The sequence below is a fragment of the Oxyura jamaicensis genome, chromosome 3 (assembly GCF_011077185.1).
Source record: "Oxyura jamaicensis isolate SHBP4307 breed ruddy duck chromosome 3, BPBGC_Ojam_1.0, whole genome shotgun sequence".
NCBI classification, from domain to species: Eukaryota; Metazoa; Chordata; class Aves; order Anseriformes; family Anatidae; genus Oxyura; species Oxyura jamaicensis.
The window spans coordinates 73,279,336-73,300,896 of NC_048895.1; the positions used below are offsets into that span (position 1 = coordinate 73,279,336).

The window sequence follows — 21,561 nt, forward strand, 5'->3', positions numbered from 1 at the left end:
AGCCCATGCTATTCAATGATTCCATTCTATTTCTACTTGGTGTTAGAGGGACATAAAGGACATTAGAGGGACATTGATAGTAGTATATAAAATGTTTTCCTTTCTCTTGAAGTTGTAAGGAATATCTCCACAGTTCCCTTTATTTCTTTTTAGTGAACCGCAAAGTCAAGCATTTCACTTTTGTGGTATAACCAGATGTTGATCTCCATGCATCTACGTTTTATTTGACTTTTTGTGTTTTGGGTGCTACATGCACAGCAAATCTTTATCGATAAAAGATTTCACATCAGTAGCAGCGATAAATGTTTTGCTCTCTACCTTACAAAGTCTTAGGAAGTGTCAAGGATTTCAGTCAACAGCAGAAGCATAGATCAGTTTCTGAAAGTTAAAAGTTTAGGGATGTCTCTTGGAGATGGTCTCTTCCAAGGAGACCAGGACAGGATGATCTGTTTGCATCTGGCTGGAAACAGATGAAAGAAAGTGAATATAGTTTGATCCTCCCTTTAATCATGTGCACAAGTTGGTAGAAGCATGGGCCATTAGAGTGAGCAAAAAATGCGTGTAGAAATAGAGCAAGATGGAAGACCAAGTTTAGCAGATAGTGACTGTTATCCTTGTTGATGATAGATAATTCAGAGTTTTGCCTTGGAGAGTGGCTAAGCAGTGCCATTGTAATAGTATGATGACATTGCGTTCTAATACATTTCCTTCTGATGTCTTTTTGACAAACAACCAACCAAAAAAAACAAACCAATTTTCCAGAACTCCAAAATAAAACTTTGTGTTTTTAGATGGTTAGCTTATTTAACGAATATAAACTTCAGTTTAATAACGATGATGATGAAGAAGAAACCAGTAATGTTTTTATTTTACAGGAACAACTTTCCAGCCAAACAGCAACTCTTCTGTAAATCCAGATCATTTGAACTACTTCCGTTTTGCAGGCCAGATCCTGGGACTAGCTCTGAATCACAGGCAGTTGGTGAACATTTACTTCACAAGGTCATTCTACAAACATATTCTTGGTATGGTTTTATTTTAATCCTGTTTATTAGTCATAACAATCGTCTGAGTAGTTAACTTCCTTTTTAACTTGTGTGTGCATGCTTGAAAGTGGAAAAAGTCTTGGAAATAAATAAAAGTCTTGCTAATCTTTTATGAACATCAGAGTTACAACATGATATGGCAGTGATTGCTATTTCAGTCTGAGCCTCTCATGAACTGCCACAGCATGCAGAATTTCCTTTCTCTTTAAGTGCTATTCCTTAATCATCTTTGGAGGTGTAAGATAGCATGGTGTTTTACTTTTCCTGAAGAACATGGATAAAGAGTCTTGCTTTACCTCAAGAGCTGCTCTTTAAGTCTTAGGAAGGCTTTCAAGGGATTGGATCTGTCTTTTTTTTTTTTTTTATAATCAGTCTGTTTATCTGCAATCTTTTTTTTTTTTGATGTTTGCTGAGTCTGTAACAGATCGAGGAGTTTCAGATTTACTGTTTCTCTTCCGTGAAAGTGTTCAGGTAACACTGTTGCAGTCGTACCATGCAGCTGCAGTCATCTTTGTCAAGATCTTGTGTAAGACTAGGGATACGTTTTACTTGCCTCCCTCAGTACTGCTTTCTGCTGTGGGACAGTGACTCTTGTACTGGGCAAGAACAGATGGAGGACACCAGTATGAAGCAGCACTACATTGGCAATGACCCATCAGGATCCCATAGCCATTGATCCTTCACGTAGGAAACAGGTTCCAAAGCAGACATTTCTCTGTATAACACAACTTGGCGCTGACTTCAGAGTTGGCCTCTCATAAAGAGATTTCTCTGCGAGCAGAAGAATGATGCTCACAGGCTAATCTCCATGTGATGTATTCACAAATGAAAGTATTTTTTTGCTGTTTACTTACACGCTTTGAGAATAGTCAAGTGTTGCTCTTGTGACCTCTTTTGGAGATGACTGCTAATTAATTTTGGTTCTTTTGTAGCGTGAACTCTTCATTACTTCATTATATACTAGGTTTCTTGGTATCTGAATTAACAAGATGATGCATTGTTTCCTCTTTTATTTTTTCTTCATTTTGCTAAAATAACTTGTTCTTACAGTCCCCATTTAAAGATGTCTGCCACTTCTGAAATTTAAGGCTGTCACCTCCGGTTACCAGATATGTTCTTTTGCTTCTTACTCACGTCACAGATTGATATTTTTGTTGAAGTGAGAAATCAGCACAATATGTAAATCAGCAGTTGGCAGCTGAGAGGAAAAAGGGTATGTCTTCTAACAGAGCGTATCACTATTCCAAGCCAGACAGCAGTGAGTAGTCTCTATTAATAAGATCTCTCCAGTCGCTCTTAATAAGGTCTTGCTGTTCTGTTGAGCAGACATCCTGGAATTCTCCAGAGGTTTGTGTACATTCAGCTCCTTTAAATTCAAAAGGTTCACAGATTTTTATCACTTCTTGTTACTTACCACACACAGTGAACTGGAAAAAATATACCTCTGCTTCCCAAAGTAGTTTCTTTTCCTTCTCTAGGGTGGTTTATATAAACTTTTCCAAGGCCTCTTCCCTCAGCTTCATGCACCTCCTCTCTTGTTGCTTATGGAACCTGAGTTGCACACCAGCGGATACTCCTAAGGGTTTTTTTGTTTGCTTTATTTTTTTGGTTCAGGTTTAGCTATGGATTATACTTGCTGTTGTTCACACCAAATATAAGCTACCAGGTTACAGACATAGTAGAGGTTCCCTTCAGCTATCTGTGAGGCCCTAAGTAACGGAATATTAAATCTCTTGAAGTCCGAGAGCAGTTTCCTTCCTTTGGTTTCTCACCTTGCAACGAGATCCTTGTTTTTTACTTGCCTTTCCAGATGATGAAACTGAATCCACTTGTTGTGTGATAAGACCTCCTCTACCCTAGGAGCACTATGAACTTTCAAAGGAACTCTTCTCTCTGTGTCTAGAGGAGGTGTGAAGTGGAATTGCCATAAGTAGAAGCTGAAACCTACATGAACAAATGTGGCTGCTTTTTGAGACTTAGCACCTTTTTTCACCCTGATGAGATCTTTCTGCAATAGTTTGTAGTCTCCAGCTTCAGTGATAACCCAGCTAATGTGATTTATAATGTTAGCTATGTAGTCAGTGTGATTTCTGTTTGTTAACTTAAACATTGCTTTATAGTTTCTTTTGCTTATAAGGATTGCGCTTTACTACAGATCTAGAACTAAGGCAGAAGTATAGTCAGAAATTAATAAGGCCTCCTAGGTTTCTTTTTCTGTGTCTATATGCTCCCTACTTAAACAGGGGAAGAGAAGGTAGTTTCACTAGTGCTGTTATCCAGTTACTTTGTTTTTCGAAGGAGCTAGTTAGTTTTCTGTTTGGCAATGGAAACTTCCGTCTCCATCCTAGGAAGACACAGCAACCTAACTGTGCTATCTCCTGGTAGAATCAAGTATATTAAGAAATACCCTGTGAAATATTATGAGCAAAAGTGAAAATTATTTTCTGGGTCAGTGGATTTTGAGCTGGGGGCCTTATATATCCTTGAATACTTAATGCACTTATCTCAGGGGGACTAGAATCTTGTCCTGATGAAATTGATGGAGTTTCTTTAGCTGTCTGACTTGAGTCTTTATTGATTGCTAAAATATCTGTCAAGCAGATGAGGGAACTTAGTGCTTTGGTATCACAACTTGCTGACTACAAGTGTAGTTTCCTCTTGACACTGTACTTAATTTTTTTTTTGTCTAAAGGAGTCTGATTCCTGCTTTTCAGTCTGTTTTGTTACCCATGGTTTGGTTGTGTTCCCTAGAGATGACATTATTTTCACATTTCATATGTGAAATGCACATACGCTTAATGGTAGGGAAAAGTCAAAGTCCTCTAGACAGCCATTTAGAAGCTACTAGACAGCTATTAAACTTTTTTGGAGAGGTAACAGTGAAAATCCATTAGTAAATTATCTGTCCATCTCTTAAACTGGAATGTTGCTAAGTTTTATCAGAAAAACAATGCCTTACAGTTCTTGTGTGCAACATTTCAGCACAAGTCAGAACTTCCAGTGAAATACAGTTACATGGCTTTTGCATTTACATGTTTGCACCAGCTGCTAACCTTTGATTTTTGTGTTACTGTCACGGGTGCTGCTTCTGCAGTCCATAGCATGTTAAGACGTCTACTGATAGAACATTTGTGTAACACGTCACAGATGCATGGAAGGTGGTGAAGCAGTGGGAGTACTTCCCAGTAACTTGCTTTTCTCTAAAGCTATGAACACCTGCACCCCCTAACTACCTTCCAATATTTATCTATCATGATAGAGTTATCTAAATGATCTGCCTTCATGAAGTCGTTTGGATTTGTTTTCTTTTGTAGTGAAGAGGCAGTTCCTTTGTGCAAACTCAGGCAACTTGTTGTTCTGGACATGTTTGCTCAAATTTGTTCTTGAGTGCCATGTTTGCGAAGGGCATATAAATAGGCAGTTTCCATACTTGGTTGAAAACCAAACTTCTAGCAGCTCTGAATTTATCTCAGTGCTTCTCAGTGACTTGCAAGTTCAGTTTGAAAATGTGGCATTTCTGTAAATCTTTTTTTTTTTTTTTTTTTTTCAACTGAATAGTAGATCTCATAGCAAAGGATTAAATAAAAGCTGAAGAGTGAAAGAATTTTCAAAGTACGGAAAGATTGTCTTTTGTTCTAGATCCTTTTCTGGGAGGAAAAGATATTGTATAGCAAGACATTATGTTTGAGTTTCTAGAAGTTGCATAGAAAACTTGAGTTTATTTAGGTAATGTATTTAGCCTTGTATGTTCTGTGTGGTTAGATGTTTCTGCTGAAGCCCATTAGTCATGTAAAATTGTGCAAACTGTTGTTGCTTGAATGGTATGCCGTTTGCTTCACTGGAAAGAAAAACATACAGAGGGAACTTTAGTGCTTTTAAAATGTAGTAAGTACATTTCTGCTGTAGTTAATGGTGAATCCCTTTCCCCTTTTTCTATTACTGCATTATTCTGGTTCCTCTCTAGAGGGCAATCTTCTACCATAAATTAAGTTAAAATACTTTTCACTTTATCCTATTTATTTTGGGGGTGTTTGTCTTTATTTTTTTCTAGGTATACCTGTAAATTATCAAGATGTAGCATCTATTGATCCAGAGTATGCAAAGAACTTGCAGTGGATTTTAGATAACGATATCAGTGATCTGGGTTTAGAGCTGACCTTCTCTGTTGAAACTGATGTGTTTGGAGCAATGGAAGAAGTGCCATTAAAGCCAGGGGGTGCGAGTATACTTGTTACACAGGAAAACAAGGTAAGTATACAGGTTTAGTCAGAAGCTGACAGTATAAGAAAAATAATTGGACTGACTTTCTGAATAACTGGAAACATAAATGATATACCGCTTTTGAAGGAAGTACATAAAAAAAGTTGTCAACACATTTTAGCTCTCTTTTTCTAGCTTAATGTGTTATAGAAGTAGTAATCTCCATTAAGTGTTCAGCTTTGATATTATTCTTTCTGTCAGAACTCTCAGAAGGAAAATAGTGTCTATTGCAAAAAAAAAATGCAGATATTCATAAAGTCATGGGTAAATACCAGAAGAATAAAACAATAACAATTGCTTAAAAAAATAAAATCACAAGTAATGTCGCAAAGCATCCTGCCTGCTAAGGCTATCTATGGCCCTAGATTGCTGTGCAGTAATATACAGAATAACTGGCAGAGTAAAAAGCTGCAGGAAGCTTTTCAGCCATTTGCAATTTTCTCAGGATGTATCTATATCAGTAGTATATATCTACTTATATATATATACTTTAATAGGAACAACTTGGAAAGTCCTTGAGTTCTCTGCAGCTTTAACTCAAAAACAAAAATAGGAAAACACAGCCAGATTTTGACTCACGTGGAAAATGAACATTATTCTAACTGAAATCTGCAGTTTGTAACTAACATTTTTGAGTAACCAAAGCAGTGTCATGCGTAAACCTGTAATTTTGTTTTGTATCATTGATTCTTCTGTTCCTTGTCTGCTTCGTGTCTTGGTTTTCCTAAGTGTGGATCTAGTCTAACTCGCTTTGTGCATGCAGTATTCATGCAGCTTCATCGCTAGCATACACAGCTGTCGTAATGGCAAATGACCACTTGGTGTCAGCATTTGTTCTCACAAAATTTTACTTTCTTTTGGCGCAATTGGCACTGATTTCTTGTGTGCTTAATCCTCGTTTTCATTAAGGCAGAGTGCCATTGCAATAACTGAAATACATATTATTAGCCTGATTCTGCACTGTCTCCTGCAATATAATCATTCATGAAAGAATGAAGACGATAAAACAAGTCTAATTGTGAAGGGAGTGGATGATTAATTTCTTTATTACCTATCAGAGAAAGCAAAGATGTTGATTCTTGTTTCTGGTCTTAATTTCAGTATATAAAACAGATGTACTTGAAATAAATTGTAGTTTCGTAACAACCATTGAAAAAGCAGTTGGCAGCTATCAGTTAGCATGAAATCAGAAGTTTGCCTACGCGAGGATATCCTCAGTCATTAATAGCTCGCGTTGTTCCCTTAACTTCTGGCTGGGCAACACTGTGTAGAACAGATGCACCCATGCTAGCTCATCAGCCTTCCTCTGGGGTAACAGGAGGGGACTAGAGTTTGTGTAGCTTTTATTTGAAGGGTGGTAAAAAACAGCTAACTGTTAGGGTAGCTTTTAAACTGTTAATATTCATTGATTTTTGAATTTGCAGGCTGAAAAATGTAAAGTAAACATCTGTATGATTGACTGTATGATGACACTGTCTCTTTACTGCTGATTTTGACACAATGAACCAAAGTTGTTGAAAATTGTAGATCTGTGTTTTAGTACTGTTGGGAGATTTTTTTGGATTTCTCTAACATGCAGCTCTAGTAGGTTAAACGGAAAAGAGTATCCTCTAATTTATGTCGCATCTCTTTTTTTCTGCAACAGATATCTTTTTTCTGCCTTTACCTGAGGAATAAAAGACTTCTGTTTAAAACTCATTGTATTTGCAATACCTCTGGGAGAAGGAAATATAGCTCCTAAAAGAATTTGCTGTGTATGCACACCAGCAGATTACCTGTTTGAAGATAGCATGTTTCTAAAGGAAATTGAACGAATCTCTATTCCTTAAAAATAAATTAAAAAAAAATAAAAATAAAAAAAAGCCAATAAATAATAATAAAAAAAACCAAACCCAACAGAAACCATCCAAACAACCAATTTCCCTCTCACTGAAAAGCAAAAATGAAACAAACAAAAAAAACCACTAGCCCCATTGAGAAGTGGTAATAATAGCTGTTTGTAAGAAGCTGTTTTCTTTGAGTGAACACATTTTCTCTTTTTACATCAGCTGTGTAATAGGTGAATGGTTGTGGGTTTGTGCAATGTAAATGTTCCAATCTTACAATTGGACTGTCTGTGTAGTTCCAACTGAAGTATCCATTATAGTAGTGGTTCAATGGCCTTTTATCATGGTAACAGGGAGACCTCAAACAGAAGTCTTGCTTTGCTAGTTTCCTTGCTATATGTTTTTCTCTGTTCTTTGCTGTATATGTTCCTGCAGCTTTCTACTTACTTTTCAGGAAAAATGAGAGACAAAGTTTGACCATATACAGTTTTAAAAAAGCAGTCCAAAACTCTGCAGTCATATGGCTTCGGGACTTGTCTGTCTGTGACCTGGCTGTACTGTTAGGCAATAAAAAACCCACAACTTTTTCAAACAGCGTTAGAATGTGGCTGCCCCCTAAACCTGAACATCATAACGGACATTGATCGTAGCCTCACCCCAGTGCATGGGGTTGTGAAATCAGGGAGGTGTGATCTTTGCTTGCTTCACCTCAAAGGAAAGTACAAAACGAGCCCTTACCCAAGCTAGATGTTGTAGTCAGATTTGTGATGTGCATCTGGCTGAATGCAGAATGAGTTGTACCTTTTATGCACTGTGGAGGACTGTGTATGAAATTCTGGAGGTATTTGTTTTTTTTAATGTGCTCCTAAGGCTTCTAAGAAGGAATAAAATGCAAATGAAGTGAACAGAGGGAAAAACAAATTGACCATTTTTTTTTTTGCTGGCATACTTTACGTAAATTTTGTAGTAAAGGTCTCTCAGCATGCACCGGATCTGATAGTCAATATGTGCTGCTGTACCAGGCTGTTTAAAGATTTATTGTTATACCTAAAGCATAGCAACTATTTTTCATAATGGAAGTGTTTAATGTAAATATATTTGTAATGCAGAAAATAGGTACTTAGGTGCGTAATAATTTTTTCTAATGGATTTTTCAAAATAAGATTGTGAGATTTTTTCTCTACAACCCTGTTTTCTGAATAGCCTAACTTAAGTAACAGAGACTTAAATACAAATATTTCTCATCTGATCGTTGAATACCACTGTTAACACTGCTTTTAATCCTAGCAAATGTTTCTTATTTCCTCGCAGAGCTCATAAAAAGTAGATGCAGGGGCTGGCTTTTGTCTAGTGCAGTTAATCTCCTTTGGCTGCTCATCTAATTCATTAGAAAAGGGAGGTGTCTTCAGTTCCCCTGACACTAAAAGCAACCTAGGGAGATTGCTAGATTGAAACTAGATATTTGGGAACAGCTTGGCAGTTGAAGACATGCTTAGGTATGTCTTCACAAATTAATTGTCCTCTCACTCTAATAAAATGGTATTAATGCATTTAAAAATATCTTCCAACTGTGAGGCAGTTGTCTAACCACTGCATACTTCTGGGAATGTAAGGAACTGCCTTCGATGCTGTTTTTATTTATTTATTTATTTATTCAGAAAGGGAGGAGAGAAAGAATACTTACCTGCTTTTGTGCAGGTTCAAAGCCCAAATGTTAATCAATGTTTTTTTAATTAAAAATCCACATGGTGTTTTTATAAGGTTGTTGTCTTGAAGCACGATGATGGTTAAGATGGTATAATTGGGAAGTATATTTTATGATTTCTTTATTAGAAATCACAATTAGGAAGTAAAAGCATTACTTTGAAACTGTATACTTCAAATAATCCAGGAATAGATTTCTATTTGAGAACAAATTTTCTTTTATTGAATAAAGAAACTCTATTAGACTTGCAAAGTTCTGTCAGGTTAAATGAGATGTGTTTATACAGCTTTAATGCAGGCACTTTTAAGTCTGTCTTTTTCTAAAAGCCTTCCTTTAACTGCCTCCTAGGCTTTTGTGTTTTCAACAGCAGAGTTCTAGTGGATTCCTTTTCAAACTGGAGTCCTTTAAAGGGGACGGAGTACCCAGATCTCTCAAGCATGCGAACTATTTTATTGTCTGTTTGCATGTTTACCCTATAAATGCTTTTTTTCTCCTTTTTTAAAAATCGAGAAGACTTTCAAGACCTTACAAAAAAAATGGTGTGAGGGGTTTATTACAACAAAATTTGCAGGTATATTCAGTTAGGCTTCCAGAGACAGTGGGAAAGCAAGCAAGCTCTTTCGGCTCACAAATGTTGCTTCAGAATTTTACCTTTTTCTGAGTTCAGTTGGCTTAACTGTGCAACAACAAATGCCAGTGGTGGCAGTATTAGATGCATGCATGACAAACCAAGTTCTGTTCACTTCCTTGGGCTTGATCCAGGTCTGCTTTGACTGGCTTCTGAACCCTGCTTTTCGGGAATTGTCTTGGTGGAAGGAAGGAAAGGGAAATACCAGAAAGGGCTCTGGATTCTGAAGGGTGTTCTGAATTATCTCATGTTGCTTCAGTGGGTGGAATGTGCATAGGGAACTCTTAACACCTTAGAGTAGATAATATTTGTGATATATGGAGGACTGCGTTTATGCGTATTTGTGTATGCATGAGCACTACGTATTTTTGCTGTTGTATGTCTTAATGTCATTTTCTTAATTACAGGCTGAGTATGTCCAACTTGTCACTGAACTTAGAATGACAAGAGCCATTCAACCTCAGATAAATGCCTTTTTACAAGGTTTCCATATGTTCATTCCACCGTCTTTGATTCAGCTGTTTGATGAATATGAGCTGGTAAGCAGGGACGCCTGTACTTTGTTCAGCACCCTTCATCAGTAATGTAATGATGTAGAAGTAAAGCTCAGTACCCACAAAATATTGTGTATCTTTCATTTCAGTCTTTGTGCATCTATCAGAGGGGTTCTCAATATGAGTATTCCTGTTTATCCTACTTATTTAGAATAGCCATCTTTCTGGCATTTCTTTAAAAAAAATCTTTAAAAGTCAGGAGATGCTATCTACTGTCACACTTTTGAGTTTGAGAATCAAATTGGAATACGTTTTTGGAGTAGTTTGATCTTCTGTAACTAAGATAGCTCAAGTTTCGTCTCTAGTCATGCTAAAACTCAGATTTTTTTTTCTAAGTTCCTTTATCATAATTTCTACCATTTCATACTCTGTGTCTAAATTGGACAGATCATGTAACATCATCCAAATTCAAGATTTTTTTGTATTAAAAGTTAGTCATGGTAATAATGCAAGACTGTAAGTTTGAAACTAAAAAGAAAATGTACTGCATTTTTTTAAGCAATAACTTTTTAAAATAGCATGAACACTTGAAATTAATGGTTAGTCAGCACTAATCAAAAGCTATGTGCTTTTTCTGAAGGAGCTTTTGTTGTCTGGCATGCCAGAAATTGATGTGAATGATTGGTTAAAAAATACAGAATACACCAGTGGCTATGAGAGAGGAGACCAAGTTATTCAGGTAAAATTCTTTTTTTTTTTTTTTTTTGAATAACGTAGATTATTCCACAAAAACTTTTTTTGTTGTCCTTTTCTGTCTTTTCATGGAAGCTGACTGACTAATATTTGTAGAGATTTTTTGTGCTATATTCCTGTATTAAATGACTTTTTATATATTAAACAATTTGGTTATGTATGAATTTGGTGTGAAAATATCCATAATTTAAGATACAAACACAAATTTGTTTTACCATTATCCTTTCAAGTACTGTAAGTAATGAAAAATGAAAACTAACTTATTTCTTTTTTCTTATTTCGTTTAGTGGTTCTGGGATGTTGTGGAAGAATTAACTCAGGAAGAGAGAGTATTACTATTACAGTTTGTTACTGGCAGGTGAGAAACTCTTGTGTAATAACAAATGTGTTGTTTGGATACTCTGAAATAAGTTAACAGACTTCAGACTGCTGTACCAACCACCTACATAGAAACAAGTTGCTGTTTCAGGCAGTTTTTAAACAAGGAAGTAGTGATTTTAACTGCACTTTATATTCTTCCCTCTATTGCATATTTATGTGGCTCTTAGCTCCTCCAAGAATCATCGTTTGGTTTGGAAGGAACTTTAAAGGTCATCTAGTTCCAACCCTTCTGCTGTGGGCAGAGACACCTTCCACTGTAAGGTGGAATCAATAAAGGCTTTAATACATGAGATATGACTAAGTATCATTTTAGTCAGTGCAAATAGAATATCCTTCTACTAAAGCTCATTTGGATTTAACGTTAGTGCAGCATGTCAAGATCAAATGAAAGTGTAACCTTATGCAAGACTGTTTGTCTTATGTAGTATTTCTGCCCTAAATTCAAGCTTTTCTTCAGGGAAAGCCACTTCTATTTCCTTTATGGCTTGGTGGCAGTGCAGTGCAGGGCAGGGACAGGACAGGTTGAGCAGTAAATGTCATTTTGAGCTGGGTGAGTTGCCAGATATCTATACAGATATTTTGTAGAGTGACACAAATGGACTGTCTGCATTTTGTAGTCGTTTTTTTTCTTTCTTCTTTTTTCCTAGTAGCAGATAGAGATCACGCCATCTTCTTAATTTGGTGTTTCTTTCATACTCTGGGATCAGTAGAGCAGTTGACCTTTCCTTTGTTTATAGGTTTTGTGATTAAGCGGTGGTAAAATGCAAATTTAGATCATCAAACCTTGTCTTTTATAGGAAGGAATTTCACAGTCATGGATGTATCATCAAATGGCACGGTCTTCAAATTCTGTTAGTTTCACTTGATTTATTACAAATTTCATAGTTTTTAGGGGTTGCAGACAATTTAAGAAGCTAATTCTGTGCACATTCATCTTTTTCTTTCTGTCCTCTACAGAAACGAGTCTGTAACTCTGACTGCACATCTGTTGTGTGTCAGCTGCTGGTCTTCCATCTTTTAATGGACTAATCCATTTCTAAATCTAGATGGCAAATAAGGATACTTAAGATATAAAGTCATTTTTCAAATGCTGCTTAAAACATTCCAAATGATACTGATGTGACATTCACTATGTGCATGGCATTTGGGATAATCCGGATTCTTAGGGATGCTTTCTATCTAGTAAACAGTTACGTGGTCTGATTAATACATGCTTGAGCACTATTCATTTTGCTCACAAATCACTTGCTGACTTTGTTCTACTCATGTCTTGTTAGTAGGAAATATACATATTTTTTTTAAGAAATCTGGACTGGAATTTAGAAAAAAATGCTATTTTTTTTTCTTCTATCATCTAGTAAGAACCTGTTGTGTTTTTTTCTCCAGTGATGTAAACACAACAGATATTTCTCCGCAAACATTTAGATTTGAGAAGTTACCTCTAATAGTGGTGTGCACTTAGCATTTTTGTACATAAATCCAGCAATGCCCCAGAAAGTCCTAGTTTCTGGGCATGGAAGATTTATATGCTGAGTTGTCTGTGAGCTAAAATTCCAGTTTATGTCTAGTACAGGCTAGTATTTCAAGTCAAACTTTACACTAACAGTATACCTGATTTCAAACTTTAGTATTTTTCTAACTGAATGCTCTGTATTTATTTAATGAGAAATTTCTTTTAAGATTCTGTGTGTGCTGCTTGGTAGTCTGCATTCAAATTTTTCATTATTTTTTCCTTTAGTCTCTTCTACATATCCACTTAATTGATTTTTTTATGAAGTAGTACTATTCTTTCTTTCCAATTAAAGGCTATAAAATTAATTTAGTGAGTCGAATAACATTAATTACATTTATGGCGATGTCTTCAGTGTTTCTCTGATATCTCTAAATATTTCTCAAGTGTTACCTTTCATCTTCCCCCAGTCCTAAAGATTTTTTTCTTCCATGTAATAAAGTCTTACTTTGATAGTTTCAGAGCATACAGCATTGTGTTCAGCAGTAATACTAATTCTGAGACATCTTTTTTTAACAGCACACTTTCCATATCGCATGTAAAGTTTGAGTAGCAGATGCTATGTGTTTGGAGGTCTTAGCACTCTGAAAGCCTAAATATAGCCTGTAGAAAAATAGTAGACATGATTCAGATGCAAGTTTAAGCATTTTAATAGCATTGAAGTTTCCAAAGCTATGAAATTGTATTGTTGCTCTTGCTCAAGGCTATTTGTACATGTACTATGGAAGGTAGGATCTTGTGATCTTATTTACGTGTATTTGAATGGCCCTCTTTCCATTATTGGCAGTGTTTTGTTCTGAAATAAAAACTCATACTCAGAGCCTTGTACTCATGCTGCAGCCATCTGTTACTTTCAAGCTTTGAAATCCACGACCATTCTGTATGATTTTAACCTATTCTATGAAAAGCATTTTAATAAGTTAAATTGTAAAAATGTTAGTTAATAGTGGGCTGAATAAGAGAGATTCAACAGAGTGAAGTCTGTATTTTATTGCTTATTTGAATGTGGAATTCTCCTGGCTCACAGAACAAAAGATCACTGCAGGGGAGGCAGCACTGTAGTAGAAATGCAAGCCAAAAACATCATATAAAAGAGGGTGCCATTGTAAAATCTTTACAACTGTTTTGAACTGTGGCTGTGAACACAATCACATTTGTATGTCAGAGATAGTATGCTGCAAATAATCAGTACTCCTCTTCTTGATGGTTGCCTTATACATCAGTGCTAGAACTGCCTGCCGAATAGTGCTGTCATTAAGACAGGTTGTATAGCTTTTTCTTGGACACTATAACTAGATCTTACAGGCATATTTAAAAAGTATTGTTGCAAACTCTGTCATAGCTCCTTAATATCTGGCAATAGAAACCTTTGCTCTTCTGCATTTTTATCAAGTAATTTTACTGTGAGTGGAAGCATTACTTCATTCTTATTTTCCCTTGCTCCTGCTTTTTGCAGTCATTTTATTTTTTTCATTGTCTTTAATGTAAGTATCTGAAATCTGGAATGCTAACAGCTTTTTCATATTTTCTGGAAGGTTTATTTTGTTTTATCGGTTTCTTTCTTTGCCAGATACAGAATCATAAAATAGACAAGGTTGGAGGGGACCTATGGGGACTGCCTAATCCAACCCCATGCTCAAAGCAGTGTCAGCTAAAGCTGTGTGCTCATGGTCTATCCCAGTCTCTGAGGATGGTGACCCCATCACTTCTCTGGGCAACTTGTTCCAGTGTCTGACTGCCCTCACAGGAAAAAGAAAAATCTCAAGTTTAAATGGAATTTCCTGGGCTTCATTTTGAGCCCATTGTCTCCTGTTTTCTCATTGGGCACCACTGAAAAGACTTGGGCTCCATCTTAATCATTTCTCTCTTCAGGCAGTTAAACTCATTGATCACATTTCCCTGAGTCTTCCATTCTTCAGGCCAAACAACCCCAGCTCTATCTCCACACATCAGGTGCTCCAATCCCTTTGTGGCCCTTTGCTCATCTTGCTGCAGTGTGTCCTTGTCTCTCTTCTACTGGAGAGCTTGGAGCCAGTTCTTACTCACCAGGGCTGAGTACAGGGGAAGGATCACCTCCCTTCACCTCCTGTCAATGTTCTTCCTGATGCAACCAAGGAGGTAGCTGTTCTAGACAAGGATGCATTACTGTCTCACACTCAACTGCTTTAGTCCTTCTTCTAATAGTTTCTTGACTGTCTTTTTTCTTTTTATGAGGGCTGTAATAACAACAGGTATTAGGTCGTAATGTATACCAACTTACATTGATGTTATATCTAAATTTTACTGTTTGTTTAAAATTTGTGAGGGATGCGGAAGATTGCAGGTCTATTATCCATTTACACTTAAAGTAATCCTTGAATAATACACTGATAAAAGGAAAAAATTCTGAATAATATGATTAAGTGAGAATGCATTCCTCAATATGTTAGTGATGTGTGTATGGCTTTGCTATAGTGTCCCTAGGTGAGGATTTAACTGATATGTTGGTTTTATTAGTAAACTGGAAACCTAAATGAAAAGATGCATCAAAACACTATAGTCAGTTGTCCCACAGGTAGTAGTTGGAGAATAAACTTTTTTATAATACAGTTATTTCTTAAACTGTAAATGTAAATTAATGTAATAAGGTATAATTAATGTAGTAAACTGAGATGACGTTCTATTCTGAAAACTGGTCAAAGAAATGAGTTCTCTTTGCAGACAGAGTTCTCTTAACCTACAAAGAATTTGATGTCTAACATAAATAAACAAATGCATTACTCTATATTGTAACTAATAGTATTTAGTGAGAATTTTGATCCTGGTGAGAAACGGAGAACATTTATGAAAGTATTATGAGTCGGTCACATGTAACAGTATAAAAGTATTTGCAGAGTCACTAATATGTTTTTGGTTTAACTGTCCTTACAATGATCTAACTTCTGTGAGTGTTCTCAGTTCCAGGGTGCCTCATGGTGGCTTTGCGCATATAATGGGTGGAAGTGGATTGCAAAATTTTACAATTGCTGCTGTACCGTATACTGCAAATCTTTTACCAACATCAAGCACATGGTATGTTAACAAGATCTTATTAAAATACTCTGAAATAAGGATTTTTTTCAAATCATTGTCAGTCAAAAATACAATCTGTTTGAATGTTTTTATTAAAAAGCTAAAAAAAACTCTAGACAGTCCATGGAGTATTCTCTAGCCAACAAAGTATTAGGTTTTTACTTAGAGGTAGTTGCATTGTTTTTGCTCATTGGCTTAACCAAAAGGAATGGGATCAATAAGGGAATCTTCATGTTAAATTATTACATTAAATTTTACTAAAATGAAAAATCTTTTCTGCAATATACGTGAATGAATACTTTATGGGGATGTAATGGAGCACTGGTTTTATTTGTTTGCTTTTTGTTCCATAAATGTGACATCTTCAGGATTCTCAATCAGAAAGCTTTACTGTTGAGTTTCTTCCTGTGATGTTTTTTTTCTTTTTTCTTTTCAGTATCAATATGCTCAAGTTACCTGAATACCCAAGTAAGGAAATCCTAAAGGACAGGCTTCTTGTGGCATTACACTGTGGAAGCTATGGTTACACAATGGCATAATGAAGTCTAGGAAACTCATCTGTCTACTGATGTGCAATTCAGAGTGGCAGAAGTAATTTTGGAAACTGTCAATAGAAAAGCAGCTTAGGTGCTGCAGCCCATTGGCAGGGCTGGTTTTCGGAATTCACACAGGATCATCAGGTTTCTATCTCCATTATATGTTGTCAAAGTAACTTTGATACTGTCAAAGAACTTACATTTCTCAGTATTCTGCATTTTCATTTATTTAAATGACAGGTCTGTATGGAAATCAGTTTACATGCTTTTCATTATTACTTCAGTCTGAATCAGGAAGTTTGTCAGAATCTCTTTCTACAGTCTTATTTTTGATTTTCAGCTAGATGGTTGAATGACATTTTTGTGTCATAGTTTATTTTACATTCAGATGGCATACTAGTAATGGACAGACGTGTACTTTTTGCCTTGTTGCATGTGAAAGTGCCATTTATTTTTTCAGAGAACACTATAGAAAGTTCAATTTGGATATTGTACAGTAAGACAGATCTGATGTATTTTCCATTTCTTTGCATAGCAACAAATAAAATTTTATAACTTTTTAGTATTTTAATGTATATAATATGTAAAGATTAGACTTACAACTGGAAAGGGTATCAGATGAAATTACTATCTAATTTATATTAGAATTTACACTATATTCTACTAAATATTTAAAGTATTTGTGACTTTATAGTCAATTTGCAGATTAGAATTTGTAAATATTATTTAAGTTCTATATCCAATTGTTTGTTTGAATGCCTTTACTGTTTCCTTGACATAATTGTATGCACAAAAGTTACTATAAAATTTTAATATTTTTACGAGAATCTGAATGTGACAAGTTTGTGTGCTTTTGTGTGTTTTTTGAGGACTTTTTTCACCTTGCTAGTAATTTAAATTGCCACTGAAGCAGTATTTGAGAAGGCAGTGTCAAAGTGTATGGATGGTCATAAGCAAATGCACAAGGAAGGAACCTGAGCTTATTGAGAGGCTAACTGTCAAGACTGTAATAGTTAGAATCTTACATCAAAATCTCTATAGAATTAGGGTATGTTACTCAAGTAACTTGCAAAAACGCACAGCTGTGGCTCATCAGCATGCGCTTTTGATAAGCAGGGGTAGATGATGTATTTGCAAAACTTTTTTAGGGACCCTAGAATATGACTACATTATTGCTTTGGATCAGGCTAAGATTATTTTTGTTTGCTCTGTGGCTTGTTTGTTTGTTTTAATGAATCTGATCATCCCTGCTTGTCATGCTTTCGCTTTGGAGAATGCAGTCTGGGTTCTGTCCAGGTGAAACTAAGCAGCATCCAGAAATGTACCAGATACTAATAGATGAACATCTAGTCATGTCTGCAGGACTGCGTTGATCTGAAGAGGTGGTCTGAAGTAAATGAGTCTAGGCTTAGTGAACACTCCAAAGTGATAAATTTAGAGTTCGTATCCTCAGCACAAACAATTCACTACTGATGTTCTCATACACTCACTGAGTGCTAATACAAGTGTAGCCTAAGTTTGCTAGTTTATCTGTTTGTTTGTTCTTTAAGTATGTATTTATTTTAATCTAAAGCACATATAACCTCTCTTGGGGGTGGGAGAGAGAAATTCACGGACTGTTTGATTCGGTGGAGCTACAGTAAAAAAACCTGCATCTGACACCTTATAGACTGCAATTTAAGAAGAATTCTGCTTTTAGTTAGTAGAAAGAGGCAGGCTCTGCCAGCATGTTAATCCAGTGAATTTTGGCCAGACTGTTGGTTTAATCAGCTGAAGCGCTTGCTGTTCCTCTGTAGCATCCTCTAGGACAGCTTAGGGAGCTTACTTAGATGGGTTAGATGTTTGACGATATGTAGAGTTTTAGTGCTAAATCCCAGTTATCTTGGATTCATCAGTTTAGCTGAAGTACTTCACTTTTCTGCGCGGTTGGGCAGTACTTGATTCCCTGACCGTGTATCCGATTCCTTTGTGTGCCTTTGCAAGGTGGATTGATACCAGGAAAGCGTTTTGAGCAATACAGTATATTTTCCAGGGGGTTGTATTTGTTTTCTTTAGGTGAACTGGGATTTTAGTCTTAATCCATGTGTTTTACTGTAAATGCAGTTGTTCATTAACTGTATCAATTAACTGCAATCTGCATTTTTTTCCTTTTTAATTTCACCTGTCTTGTTTTGTGGTGGTATCCAGTAGTTTACAGGAAACTGAAACCTTGCATAGTCTTGCATAGTGTCCAAATGCAGAAGTATCAGCAAACTGGATTTGGTCTCAAGCAGTACTCCAAAAACGCTCAGCAACTGATTCTGACGTGTAATGTAGTGCAAAGTTTTAATCTTCTAAAGAGTTTTCTCTGAGAGATCTCCCTGTTAGAGCATCACAAATGGTACAGAATCAGACTGCTACTTCCTAGTAATGTTACTCATATTCCTTATGAAGTATCTTGTAGTACTTGTGCAAAATACTTCTCGATAGAATGAAATTCTTTTAAAATACTTATGTGATGAGAAAGCATGACGTAAATAAGAGCTGTATGTCAATTTTCTGCTTGCTGGGCTCCTCTACACCAGGAGTTCATATCTTTTGTTATTGCTAGTTTTGAGCAGTTTTTTTTTTTTTTTTTTTTTTTTTCTCTGCTGGAACACTTAAACATTACTGTCTGCAGCAGTTGACCATGTGAAGTTACCAGGATTTAATTATTGCATTGAAAGACTGTTTTCAGGAAACCTGTGCCCTATTAGCAACAGGATATGACAAGCATGTTGAGAAAATATAACTTAATATAGCTTATAGTTTAGAATGATTCATTGGTTTATATTTATTTTTTCCAACTGTGCCAGAAGAAGGTAGGGTGAGTGTTTTATCTAGGAAAGAAAAGAACAGATGTCTTGTCACATCATAGATCATGAGCGCTCATTAACTTTTATTATCTTTATAAAATGTTATATAGCAAAGCCTAGTTTTTGATGCTTGAAAATGTGTTATGCATCTAATGTTACAAAACCATTAAAACCATAAACTGTGAAATGTAGTTTAATGACTACTACTGTATGTTCCATATGAATTACTGTAGTCAATAAGATTGAAAATGGAATGAGAGAGAGAAGGTTGTTGGCCTAAATTTTCCAGAGACTTCCATGCGTACAGTAAAAAACAATATTAAGACCACATCTGCTTTGGAAGCTTGTGAACTCTCTATTGAAAAGGCTAAACGCAAAATTGTAGTTTTAGTGTAGTTGGACTGTTCTTGAAACCTAATGAGCTGTTTCAGCTCTGCAGGTACAGCTCAATAATGCCTAATAAAAGGGAAAGGAGTGCTTCTTGGCCTGGTGGTGGGGAAAGCAGATGAGAAAGATAAGATCAAATTCAGTAATGGTGTTTGTTTCAGAAGGAAGGCATCTTCCACAAGACGTGTCAGTTATCTGCCTAATGCTGGCAAGCCAGGGTGGAAAGAAGGTTTTCTTCAAGGTTTCCCCATGTTACATACTTCATACATATTAAACAGAAGTTGTTGGTTTATGAGTGATGTCAATCTCAAGTCTCTTGATTAATCAGCAGAGATGTGAGGAGAGGGGGGGAGAAGAAATGGTATCTTTTTCTAGAAGTCTGAAATGGTGTCAGTATATAATGCACTGGAACAGCTGTTTGCCCAGGATTCTTTACACTATTTGATCCCTATGAACTCCTACAATACAAGATTATTTTCTAGGAGATGCTTTTTCTACAGAAAATCTTTCTGGAGTGGGTACTTCAGGAAGCCAAATATGTTTAGTGTTAAATTGAACATAATGGAACAGAAGTCAATAAGCAGTATTTTCTTTTCCAGGTAAGAAGTAATGAATTCCCTTTGCAGAAAGTTTGCAGATGACACCAAGTGGAGGGGAAGTGTTGATCTGCCAGAGGGTGGGAAGGCCCTGCAGAGGGACCTGGACAGGATGGGTCGATGGGCAGAGGCCAACGGGATGAGGTTCAACATGGCTAAGTGCCGGGTCCTGCACTTTGGTCACAACAATCCCATGCAATGTTACAGGCTTGGGGCAGAGAGGCTAGAAAGCTGTGCAGAGGAAAAGGATCTGGGGGTGCTGATTGATACTTGCCTGAACATGAACCAGCAGTGTGCCCAGGTGGCCAAGAAGGCCCGTGGCATCCTGGCTTGTATCAGGAATAATGTAGCCAGCAGGACCAGGGGGATGATTGTCCCCTGTACTCAACTCTGGTGAGGCCATACCTGTGTTCAGTTTTAGGCCCCTCACCACAAGGACATTGAGATCCTGGAATGTGTCCAGAGAAGGGCTATGAAGCTGGTGAAGGGCCTGGAACAGAAGTCTTGTGAGGAGCAGCTGATGGAACTTGGGTTGTTCACTCTGGAGGAGGCTCAGGGGAGACCTTATTACTCTCTACAGCTACCTGAAAGCAAGGTGTGGGGAGCTGGGGCTTGGCCGCTTCTCACAGATAACTAGTGATAGGACCAGAGGGAACGGCCTCAAGTTGTTCCAGGGGAGGTTTAGGTTGGAAATGAGGAGACATTTCTTCTCAGAAAGAGCAGTCAGGCATTGGAATGGGTTGCCCAGGGAGGTGGTGGAGTCACTGTCCCTGGGGGTGTTCAAGGAAATGTTGGACGTGGTGCCTAGGGACATGGTTTAGTGGGTGACGTTGGTTGTAAGGGGATCATTGGACCATGGTCTCGGAGGTCTTTTCCAACCTTAATGATTCTACGATTCTAAATCAGAAAAGAAAACGGAAGTGGTGCTCTATGCAAATTTTCCTTGCAAATTAGAAGGACTGCTTGAAGAAAGCCAGCTGATTAATTATTAGACTGATAAACATGAACTGTGCTAAGAGGAAGTGGGTGACCCTGTCTTAATTCATAGCAGGCAGGCATAGTGGTGCTATATTTAGCACCTTTTCATTTCCACCACAGGCTTTTGAAACATGATGCAGATGTTGAAGAGTGGGAGAATAAGAAGGCATTTTCCCAAGACAGAAGAGCTTTTCAGATTCTAAGGCTGGTTTCTATTTTTCTGTAGTTTCCCTTTTATATGTAATATATAACAATAATGTTTAACAATAGTCAGTATTTAGTTCAAATTAATGCTTTAGATATAGCATTTTAATTATATATATAACTATATATGTTATTAGTACTACTACAGTAGAATGCTATGTCCCAGAGTTTTTTAGGCTATAGAAATTTTGTTTTCCTCTATTACTGCTGCTAATTGGGCTATTTTTAATAGATAAGTAATGGAGGCTTTCCATTTCTATTTCAGCTGTGCAGATTTTGCATACATCTTCACATTTTCCTTACCTCCATTTTCAAATAGTGGGTGGGTTTTCAGTTGGGTTGTTAAAATCACTGACAAATTGGTAGCTGGTA

At 36.7% G+C, this 21,561-nt stretch overlaps 1 protein-coding gene across 3 annotated transcripts in view; it reads left to right on the forward strand.

The window, feature by feature from the left end:
• Window positions 1-17,028, forward strand: part of HACE1 (HECT domain and ankyrin repeat containing E3 ubiquitin protein ligase 1) — a 50,781-nt gene extending 33,753 nt beyond the window's left edge. For all 3 annotated transcript variants that reach the window (XM_035321838.1, XM_035321839.1, XM_035321841.1), the window contains 7 exons: window positions 876-1,025; window positions 5,098-5,294; window positions 9,873-10,004; window positions 10,600-10,698; window positions 11,000-11,070; window positions 15,541-15,654; window positions 16,091-17,028. In XM_035321838.1, coding sequence (XP_035177729.1) covers window positions 876-1,025; window positions 5,098-5,294; window positions 9,873-10,004; window positions 10,600-10,698; window positions 11,000-11,070; window positions 15,541-15,654; window positions 16,091-16,193 — 866 coding nt within the window. In that variant the 3' untranslated portion in view covers window positions 16,194-17,028. The remainder of the gene's footprint in view (window positions 1-875; window positions 1,026-5,097; window positions 5,295-9,872; window positions 10,005-10,599; window positions 10,699-10,999; window positions 11,071-15,540; window positions 15,655-16,090) is intronic.
• Window positions 17,029-21,561: the final 4,533 nt, after the last annotated feature.